Source organism: Ahaetulla prasina, chromosome 7, assembly GCF_028640845.1.
Source record: "Ahaetulla prasina isolate Xishuangbanna chromosome 7, ASM2864084v1, whole genome shotgun sequence".
In the NCBI taxonomy this organism is placed as follows: domain Eukaryota; kingdom Metazoa; phylum Chordata; class Lepidosauria; order Squamata; family Colubridae; genus Ahaetulla; species Ahaetulla prasina.
Window position 1 is genome coordinate 100263378 of NC_080545.1, and position 11273 is coordinate 100274650.

The 11273-nt window shown below is 47.7% G+C and overlaps 1 protein-coding gene across 2 annotated transcripts in view; it reads left to right on the forward strand.

Moving 5' to 3' along the window:
- LOC131202073 (uncharacterized) overlaps positions 1-11273 on the forward strand; it is a 60974-nt gene that overhangs the window by 38835 nt on the left and 10866 nt on the right. For both annotated transcript variants that reach the window (XM_058190628.1, XM_058190629.1), the window contains exons 10-16: positions 1500-1641; positions 3812-3995; positions 4845-4944; positions 5652-5770; positions 6208-6245; positions 8886-8998; positions 10442-10590. In XM_058190628.1, coding sequence (XP_058046611.1) covers positions 1500-1641; positions 3812-3995; positions 4845-4944; positions 5652-5770; positions 6208-6245; positions 8886-8998; positions 10442-10590 — 845 coding nt within the window. The remainder of the gene's footprint in view (positions 1-1499; positions 1642-3811; positions 3996-4844; positions 4945-5651; positions 5771-6207; positions 6246-8885; positions 8999-10441; positions 10591-11273) is intronic.

An 11273-nucleotide genomic window follows, 5' to 3' on the forward strand; every position in this document is an offset into this window, starting at 1 on the left:
TTGAGCAAGGTACCACATATACGGTACTGGTGCATTTTGTTTTTTTGGCCTAAATGTAGAACCTTACTTTTTTCACTGTTGAATTTCATTTTGTTAGATAGCGCCCAATGTTCAAGTCTGTCTAGTTGGGACATGAAACGCCTGCAAGAGAACAACCACGCTCAATGATCACCAAAGCCCCACAGTCATTCTCCTCCCTCCTCCCTCCTCCTCCTCTTCCTCCTCCTCTTCCCCCCGCAAACCCTTCTCACTTCTAGCACTGATGATGTTGTCTAACATAACATAACATAACAACAGAGTTGGAAGGGACCTTGGAGGTCTTCTAGTCCAACCCCCTGCCAAGGCAGGAAACCCTACACCATCTCAGTCAGATGGTTATCCAACATTTTCTTAAAAATTTCCAGTGTTGGAGCATTCACAACTTCTGCAGGCAAGTCGTTCCACTTATTAATTGTTCTAACTGTCAGGAAATTTCTCCTTAGTTCTAAGTTGCTTCTTTCCTTGATCAGTTTCCACCCATTGCTTCTTGTTCTACCCTCAGGTGCTTTGGAGAACAGCTTGACTCCCTCTTCTTTGTGGCAACCCCTGAGATATTGGAAGACTGCTATCATGTCTCCCCTAGTCCTTCTTGTTGTTAAACTAGACATACCCAGTTCCTGCAACTGTTCTTCATATGTTTTAGCCTCCAGTCCCCTAATCATCTTTGTTGCTCTTCTCTGCACTCTTTCTAGAGTCTCAACATCTTTTTTACATCGTGGCGACCAAAACTGGATGCAATATTCCAAGTGTGGCCTTACCAAGGCATTATAAAGTGGTACTAACACTTCACGTGATCTTGATTCTATCCCTCTGTTTATGCAGCCCAGAACTGTGTTGGCTTTTTTAACAGCTGCTGCACACTGCTGGCTCATATCTAAATGGTTATCCACTAGGACTCCAAGATCCCTCTCACAGGTACTACTATTGAGCAAGGTACCACATATACGGTACTGGTGCATTTTGTTTTTTTGGCCTAAATGTAGAACCTTACTTTTTTCACTGTTGAATTTCATTTTGTTAGATAGCGCCCAATGTTCAAGTCTGTCTAGTTGGGACATGAAACGCCTGCAAGAGAACAACCACGCTCAATGATCACCAAAGCCCCCACAGTCATTCTCCCCCTCCTCCCCTCCTCCTCCTCCTCTTCCCCCCCCAACCTCTCTCACTTCTAGCACCGATGACGTTCCCTAGTTGGGTCATGAAACTTCTGCGAGAGAGCAACCAAGCTCAGCAGTCACCAAAGCAATCACCCACAAGGCAAAAGTGCCGGGATATATTTCCAACTCCTCCATTTAGTGAACCGCCATGGACTTCTAGCGCTCTACCATCTCACTACTAACCAGATCCTACCCGTGAGCTTTGGTTTTGAAGCTCAACCAGCTCATTTCTTCGCCGCCATCCCGACCGACCGAATGAATGCCTGGTTCTGGGTGCGATTTTCCTGACCCGCGAACCTTCAGATCTCCTTCCGTTGGTCATGGTGACCTTGATTTTGGGCTACGCTGATAAACACAACTACTACACCAGCTCTGTGACGAAGTTCACTCTGGCTTTGCTCTCCATCATGCCTCTCTCCTACTACATCGGCATGGCCATTGCCAGGTGAGCCTCTGATTACCCTCTTGTCCCAAGAAATAAAAAAACTGACGCTGTCAAGATTCCAGACCTCTTTTTTTTTTAAAATTTATTTATACAATTTTCTCCCGTTTTTATACAAATTTAGTCCACAGTGTATTGTCTGAGTCCCGTTCGCTTTTACGAAATCATAATAGTCACGTTTACTAGCGATAGTAATAATAGTAATCATGGGGATGACGATAATAATACTTGCTAATAGGTAGTAATAACCTAAAGGGACGCGGTGGCTCGGGGGCTGTTGAGGATGTTGAGGTTGTCGATCGAAAGGTCGGCAGTTCAGCAGTTCGAATCCCTGGTGCCGCGGCGTAACGGGGTGAGCTCCCGTGACTTGTCCCAGCTTCTGCCAACCTAGCAGTTCGAAAGCAGGTAAAAAACATACAGGTAGAAAAAAATAGGGACCACCTTTGATGGGAAGGGAACAGCGTTTCGTGCGCCTTTGGCGTTGAGTCATGCCGTCCACATGACCACGGAGACGTCTTCGGACAGCACTGGCTCTTTGGCTTTGAAACGGAGATGAGCACCGCCCCCTAGAGTCGGGAACGACTAGCAAATATGTGCGAGGGGAACCTTTACCTTTAACCTTTCCTCATTTACTTCTACATAACAATAATCTTTCCTAATTTCTACCTCTTTTATCCAGCCACTGATAAAATAAGTCCCATGTCATAAAATATTCTGTTTCTTTCTTATCTTTTCATCCGAATGTTAGACTATCCGTCTCTGCGCAGATTCCTGACCTCTGCATTGGCTTCCAAACCGAGTCCAACGGTCAGATAGTCCTCGATTTATAAGAGTTCGTTTAGTGACCAGATGCCTTTTCCTGACACATGAAGCTTCAGATCTCCTTAGACTTAGAACAGAATAGAGCTGAAAGGGGGACCTTGGAGGTCTTCTAGTCCAGGGGTCTCCAACCTTGGCAACTTGAAGCCTGGAGGACTTCAACTCCCAGAATTCTGGGAGTTGAAGTCCTCCAGGCTTCAAGTTGCCAAGGTTGGAGACCCCTGTTCTAGCCCAGCCCCCTGCTCAGACCCCTTCTATTGGTCATTGTGTCTCTGATTTTGGGCCACTGAACAAAGGAATTTAGAAATAGGACCATTGTTCACACTTAACGACCGTTGCAGTATCCCGGCAGTCATGTGATCAAATTTCAGATGCTTGGCAACTGACTCATACTTACGACAGTTGCATGTCCCGGGGTCAAAGTGATCGTTTGGCGATCTTCCGAGAAGTCAAGTCAACGGGGAAGCCAGATTCACTTAATGGCTGGGTTACTCGCTTAAGAACTGCAGCGATTCGCTTTGCAACTGCAGCAAGAAAGGTCGTAAAAACGGGGCCAAGCTCCACTGAACGACCGTCGCGCTGAGCAGCAGAAATATGGGGCTCCGTTGTGGTTGTAAATCGAGGACTAGATGTATCAGGTCCCGTTTCGCTTAAGCCAAGCCATGGGATTATCTAGTGGTAGAGCCCCAAGGACTGATGATGTCAGAGTGACCCTTCAATGCCTCTTTGGGTCAAAGGTCAGGGACCTTTTGTCCACACGACTGGCCGTCTGTCTTCTCCCTCTCCCAGTCTAGAGCTCAGGAGAAATTTCCTGGCGGTGAAAACAATTAACCGGTGGAACTCCTTGCCTCCAGAAGTTTATTTATTTATTTATTTATTTATTTGATTTTTATACCGCCCTTCTTCCGAAGGACTCAGGGCGGTGTACAGGCAACAATAAAATACAAACACCACAGTATACAATTTAAAATGCAGTTAAAAAACTTATTATAATTAGCCTAGAACTTTAAAATTTATAAAACCAAACCCCATTTAAAATTAGTAGAAAATTTAAAATCGATAAAATTTGTGTAATTTAAAATTTAAAATTTAAAATTTAAAAGTTTAAAAGTTGTGGCTGTTCCATCATGGCAGAGGGCTGGACTACAACAGGGGTCTCCAACTTTGGCCACTTGAAGCCTGGAGGCTCAAGTGAAAACTGAAAGCTGGCTGGGGAATTCTGGGAGTTGAAGTCCTCCAGGCTTCAAGTGGCCAAGGTTGGAGACCCCTGGACTAGAAGACCTCTGAGGTCCCCCTTCCAACTCTGTGATTCCGTTATTCTCTTCCTCTCTCTCTCTCTCTCTCTTTCCTCCAGCATCTCGGCGCAAAGCAACTTTGCGGTGGGGGCCGTGGTCAACGCCACGTTTGGCTCCATCACGGAGCTCACCTTCTACATCACGGCCCTCATCAAGGGGGCTCGGGAGAAGAACCGGTGCTACGAGGAGATCGTCAAGTCCGCCCTGACCGGGACCCTCTTGGGCTGCGTCCTCTTCATCCCGGTGAGACTTCGGCCTTCAGTCCGTTTCCAGGGAGCCTCCGGTCCATTCTTGGCTTTGGGGGTGGTGGGGAAATGCTATTTAATCCAAGTTCGGCGCCAAGATTTTGAAAGTGCTTCCCCTTCTTCTCCTCCTTCTCTCTCTCTCTCTCTCTCTCTCCCTTCCCTCCCTTCCTCCCCTCCCACCCCCTACTTCTCCCTCTCCCTCCATCTCTTATCTCCTTCTGCCTTTCTCTCCTTCCCTCTCTCTCCCCATTTCCCTCCCCCTCCCTCCCTTCCTCTCTCTCTCCCTTCCTCCCTCCCTCCTTCCTCCCCTTTTCTTTCCATAATGCTCCCCTCCTCCTCTCCTCCCTCCCTCTCTCTCCTCCCTTCCTCCTTCCTCCTCTTCTTCCCTCCCTCCTTCTCTCTCTCCCTCGATCTCTCTATCACCTTGTGCCTCTCTCTCCCTCTCCCTCCCTCCCCTCCTCCCTCCTCTCTCCCTCCTCCCTCTCTGCCTCCTCTCTCCTTCCTCCCCTCCTCCCTTCCTCCCCTTTTCTTTCCCTAACCTCCCCTCCTTCCTCCCTCCCTCACCGTCCCTCCATCCTCCCCTCTCTCTCTTCCTCCCCGTCCCTCCCTCTCTCTCCCTCTCTCTCTCTCTCTCTTATTCTCCCTCTTTCCCCCTCCCTCCCTCCCTCCCCATCCCTCCCTCTCTCTCTCTTCTTCTCCCTCTCTCTTCCTCCTTCCCCCTTCCTCTCTTCCTCCCCCTCCCTCCCTCCCTCCCTCTCTCTCCCTCCCTCCATCTCCTCTCCTTCCCCTCTTTTCTTTAACCTCCTCCTCCTCTCTCTCTCCCCCCACCCAATTCCCCCCATCGCAGGGCCTCTGCATGGTGATTGGTGGCATCCGACATCAGGAGCAAAGGTTCAACAGCCGGTCGGCCGGGATCAGCTCCGCTCTCTTGTTTCTGTCGGTGGGGGGTAAGCTGTGCGGGGGTCCAGACCCCGTCTGAAACATCGCCCTTTGAGCTGAAAGCCAGTTCTGCCTTTAATGGGGGAGCTTCTAGGTGGATCTGATCAATCTCCAAGCATCCCTAATAGAAATGGGATGGATGGATGGATGATGGATGGATGGATGGATGGATGGATGGATAGAGGTGGATGGATGGATAGACCGTCCGGCTGTAAAGATGAAGAGTTGTCTGCCACATCTATTCATCTCCGCCCCCTAAATTTTATCCCCAAAGCTAGGGTGGGGCTTTGTTAGCAGCCATGGCTTTTCCGTCCCAAGGACCAGCCCATAGATTTCCACTGCTCTCCTCTCCTCTTGCCTTCTGTGCATCTCTGCGTCAGGCACTGGACCCAGCTTTTTCTTCTCTTCCTCATCAGCCACCTCCAGACCTGGGGGCTCTTGATTCTCCATCTGAGGGTTGACGGACAGCCCAGGCTCTGCCCCCCCCTCTCTCTGCCAGCTCCATTCCCTCTTCCCCCTTGGAGCCCTCAGGTTGCCTTGATGCCGACCCCAACTCCCACGCCTCCTCTTCCTCCTCTGATTTAGCTACTGGAGGGGATTCTAAGGGATTCTCTATCCTGTGCCAGTCAGCCACTGCCCTGTGATCTGGGTGGGTTTTTCCCTCAAGGGTGGCATCGCATATGAACGCTCCTCACCGCATTCCTTTCCCTGCCAGGTGTGTTTGCCCCAACTCTCTTCTCCAAAGTCTACGGAAGGCTGGTCTGCGGGGAATGCCAGAATTTTACCCACGAACCACCCGGGCACTACGTCTGCCAAAGCTGTCACTTCGATCTGGTGAGCAGGATGACCTTCCTGCGGGTTTCACATGGCGCCTCGTTGATGCATCCTTTCAGCTGCCGATGAAAACCGATGCCTCAGAGCCTTGGCACCTTCCGACTGTATTGGGTTGGTGGGAGGGCTGGGGAAGCTTGGATTTGTAGTCCCAACATACCTGAGGGTCTTAAGGTGGCATCAGCCGGTTAGGTTAGAACAGGGGTCTGCAAATTTGGCTCTTTTAAGACTTGCGGACTTCAATTCCCAGAGTTCCTCAGCAAAGCTGGCTGAGGAACTCTGGGAGTTGAAGTCCGCAAGTCTTAAAAGAGCCAAGTTTGCAGACCCCTGAGTTAGAAGTTTAGGGCTTGCTGGGTTTTTTTGAGGGGGAGGGCGAGGGGTCAAAGGAGGTTTGGATGTGTGGGTCTTGACTAGGCATCTCTGACCTTCTGTCTTGGTAGATGGAGAACAATGGGACTCTCTACTACAGCCATATTGAGTGAGTAGCTCTTGCTGAGAAGATTTTATATTATTATATATTATGTTATGTTATGTTATGTTATGTTATGTTATGTTATGTGATCTGATCTGATCTGATCTGATCTGATATATATTTGATTTGATTTTATTTCTTATTTATTTTAATATTTTATTTATATTTTATTTCTTATTTATTTTAATATTTTATTTATATTTTATTTTAATATTTAATATTTTATTTTTTATTTTATTATATTATTTTATTTTCAGCTTTATTTTTATTTTATTTGCATGCCACCTTGGTTACATTTACAAGTAACTCAAGGCGGCGAACGTATTTATGTGTTTATTAAATTTCTAGGCTTACAAGGTGTCTCTAGGCAGCTTACAAATGATCCAACGCAACATTCCCCTCCGATTTTCCTCACAGCAACAATCCTGTGAGGTGGGCTCGGCTGAGAGAGGGAGGGAGGGGGACTGGCCCAAAGTAACCCAGCCAGCTTTTATGACTAAAGACAGGACTAGAACTCACCGTCTCCTGGCGATTGGCCCAAAGTCACCCAGTTGGTTTTCATCCCTAAGGCAGGACTAGAACTCACCGTCTCCTGGTGATTGGCCCAAAGTCACCCAGCCAGCTTTCATGTTAAGGTGGAACTAGAACTCATCGTCTCCTGGTGATTGGCCCAAAGTCACCCAGCTGGTTTTCATACCTAAGGCAGGACTAGAACTCACCGTCTCCTGGTGATTGGCCCAAAGTCACCCAGCTGGTTTTCATACCTAAGGCAGGACTAGAACTCACCGTCTCCTGGTGATTGGCCCAAAGTCACCCAGCCAGCTTTCATGCCTAAGGTGGAACTAGAACTCATCGTTTCCTGGTGATTGGCCCAAAGTCACCCAGCTGGCTTTCGTGCCTAAACCGGGACTAGAACTCACCGTCACCTAGACCAAAATAAGTGTCCGCATTGATATGCTCCTCCCTTCCAATAATTGGTCAGAGGAGTTGGGGATTTATTTGTGACCTTGTTCTCACAAAACACTTAGCTAGCAAGCCATCAGATTCCCTTATTGGCGCTAGTAGAATGCTGGCTGGAGAATTCTGGAAGTTGAAGTCCACAAAACTTAAAAGTAGCCAAAGTTGGAGACCCCTGGTTCAAACCGTTTCAGATAATCTTCCTGAGCCAACCTTCTCCAAAGGGGGAGTCTATAGACGGGGGGAGGGGGGGATTACAATTAGAAATCCCAGCTGTCAAGGAATATGGGAGCTGTAGTCCCAACCCATCCAGAAGGCCCCCCCGATCAGGTAGTTAGTCAAAACTTCAAAACTTCCCTGGTCTGGAGGATAGTCCCAGGGGAAGATTCTTTAAAGCAGGGGTCTCCAACCTTGGCAACTTGAAGCCTGGCGGACTTCAACTCCCAGAACCCCCCAGCCAGCAAAGCTGGCTGGGGAATTCTGGGAGTTGAAGTCCGCCAGGCTTCAAATGGCCAAGGTTGGAGACCCCCTGCTCTAAAGCCCCAGAAAGAAGCGACGGATGGAAACTCATTAAGGAGAGAAGCAACCTGGAATTAAGTAGGAATTTCCCGACAATGAGCACAATTAATCAGTGGAACTCCTTGCCACCAGAAGTTGTGGATGCTCCATCGCTGGAGGTTTTTAAGAAGAATTCCGATAACCATTTGTATGAAACGGTAAATAAATAAATAAATAAATAAAGCCAAGCAGCAACCAGGAATTAAAGCCGCCAAGCCACCGCTGGTGAGTTCTGAGGAGACTCCAGTCTCCAAGCTCCTATTGACTTTTTTGAAACTCCCGCCATTGTGGCCACCCTTAAAGGGGCTTCTTCAATCACCCATTCTCAGCATTTTAAATTTCCCGCCGAATTTCACCGTTACCATAGTGATTCCCCATTACCATAGCAATTGCCATAGTAATTGCCATATAAAGTTAGAGAGAGAGAGAAAATTAAGAAATATTTGATTAGTGAGAGATACTTCCTCATTACTAAAATTGGAAAGAGTGTGAAATAAAACAAAGAAATAAGAAAGACGCTACTTCAATACCAATTACATAAAAACTCAAAATATCACTATGCCAGCCAGAAAATCCAATGCTGATAAAATCTTAGAAACAAGATTAACAACTATTGAACAAAACTTAGACAAAAGATTACTAGCTATTGAACAAAACCTAGGGAAAAAAAATACAAGATATTGAACAAAACTTAGAAAAAAAAATCCTAACGATTATTGAACAAAGTTTCACTAACTTGATAAAACAAATTTCAACACTAAAAAATGACAACTCAACTGAAATAAATCTCTTCCCAACTCATCTATTATTACACAATTCACAACCTAATACACAACCTACAACTCAACCTAGACAACAAATAAATACAACACAACCTAAACAACAAATAACTACTAACCCACTAATCAGAAATGCTATGGAGAGAGGACAAAATAAATAATAATAAAATAATAATGGTTATAGGGTCTCCTGCTTGAGCAGGGGGTTTGACTAGAAGACCTCCAAGGTCCCTTCCAACTGTGTGATTTTTGTAAGGGTCTCCTGCCTGAGCAGGGGGCTGGACTAGAAGACCTCCAAGGTCCCCTCCAACTCTCTTGTTCTGCATTCTGCGTATTGCTTTCCACCTGGCAGGCCGCTGGTGTACACCGTGTCTTTGATGCTCCCGGCTGCGTATATCATCGGGCTCGTCTTCACCCTGAAGACCCACTCCCACATCTACGACATCCACATCAGCGACTGCCACAGTAAGTTGTCTTTGGTTCCAAGTCGCTCAACAGACAGGTTGCAAGGTAGAAGATTGAATCGGCTGCCTGGCGTCCGAATGTCGATTCGTGACCATGGGGACGTTAAGCAACGGTCGTTAAGTGTAAAAAATGGTCCCAAGTCCAGGGTTGTTGTAACTTCGGTCACTAAACAAACGGTTATAAGCCGAGGACTTGCTGGTCCTTTTGCGCAGGGCGACGCAGGTGTGTCAGAGTAACTGGTCCAGGGGTGAAACCCAGCAGGTTCTGACAGGTTCTGGAGAACCGGTAGCGGAAATTTTGAGTAGTTCGGAGAACCGGCAAATACCACTTTTGGCTGGCCCCAGAGTGGGGTGGGAATGGGGATTTTGCAATGTCCTTCCCCTGGAGTGGGGTGGGAATGGGGATTTTGCAGTATTCTTTCCCTGCCAAGCTCACCAAGCCACACCCACAGAACCGGTAGGGAAAAAAATTGGATTTCACCCCTGAACTGGTCCATCATGTGCAGGAAATTTTTCAGTCCGATTTTCCTCTTGACCGCAAATTAGGACCTCAGCCCCCCCCCCTTCCTTCCACCTTGCCGTGGAAATAAACTCTTTTGGGGGAGGCTGTTTATTTGTAAATTTTTCCTGTGGGGGGGGTCCAAGTTGAGCCAGAGATGAGGAAAGCCCCTCCTCCACCCACTGAGGACCCTTTTCTGCAGGGGTGAAATGTAAAATTTGTTACTACCGGTTCTGTGGGCGTGGCTTGGTGGGGGAAGGGCTAATGTGACTGGGTGGGTGTGGCCAACTTTTTCTTTTTTACTTTTAAAAGCATTTTTTTCTCTTCGGCAGAATGCTTTTAAAAGCCTCTGACGATAAGGCAACTCAGCTGGGATCGTCAGAGGAGCCTTTTAAAAGCATCTTTTTAACAGCCTCGTCGGCTAAAGAGGTTGTAGAAAAAATGCTTTTAAAGGGTTCTGATGATCCCAGCTGAGCTGCGTGATCATCCGAGCCTTTTTTTTTTCCTTTTAAAAGCATTTTTTCTACAACCTCTTCGGGGGAAGAGGTTGTAAAAAATGCTTTTAAAAGCCTCTGACGATCAGGCAACTTAGCAGGGATCATCAGAGCCTTTTAAAAGCATTTTTAACAGCCTCTTCAGCTAAAGAGCTTGTAGAGAAAATGCTTTTAAAGGGTTCTGACGATCCCAGCTGAGCCGCACGATCATCAGAGGCTTTTTTTTACTTTTAAAAGCATTTTTTCAGCCGAAGGAAAAAATGCTTTTAAAAGTAAAAAAAAAAAACAACCTCTGATGATCGCGCGGCTCAGCCGGGCATGAGCGGAGAGGGGGGGGCAGGGATTTTTGCTACCAGTTCTCCGAACCACCCGCCGCCATTGCTACCGGTTTGGGCGATCCGATCCGAACCGGGAGCATTTCACCCGGGAGCATTTTCTGGCTTTCTCGTAGTGCCTGGTCACCATCACAGCGCAGTGGTCCACTGGTCCCGCTGGAGAGCCGTGGTCATTCTACTGGTGGCCACGCTCGGGATGTCCGCTTGTGCCGATCTGGCCACTGAGCACATCAGCCCCATTCTGAACAACTCGCCCGTCTCTCAGGTAAGGAAGGGAGAAGGGGGGGGCCTGGGCGAAGACCCTGAGACGCTTCTTCAGAAGGTGCCCAACGGGTGGGAGATCGGAGGGGAGACCGGTGGGTGGGAAATTCTCGCCCTTTCCAGGTAAACGGATGACCTGCGGGGCCCTTGGTGCTCTCTGAGCTTGGCGGTTTTCTTGCTGACGTTTCATGAGCCAAGTAGGTAACATCATCAGTGCCAGAAAGGAGTGGGATTTAGGGAGTAGAGGAGAAGGAGAAGGGAAGGAGGAGGAAGAAGAAAAGGAAGAGGGGTAGCAAGAGGAGGAAGAGGGACTGTAGGGTCCTGGGTGCCCTCTGAGCTTGGAAGTTTTCTTGCAGACGTTTCATGACCCAACTCGGTAACATCATCAGTGCTAGAGCATTGATCATGGCAACATCTGCAAGAAAACCACAAAGATCAGCACCAAGGACCCCGCAATTGTCATCTTTGCTCCTCCTCCTCCTCCTGTCCAGAAACCTCCCCTTCCTTCTAGCATTTTTTTTTTTTATTCAAAAAGTTTTACAAAAATTTTTCCCCCCTTTCCCCCCAACCCCTTTCCCTTCACAAACCCCCTCCCCCTCCCCCCCTGGCTTCCCGGAACAAACACAAGGTATAGTTAAAAATAAAACAAACATATGCTAAAAAAATTTTTCCCAAAACTATTATACC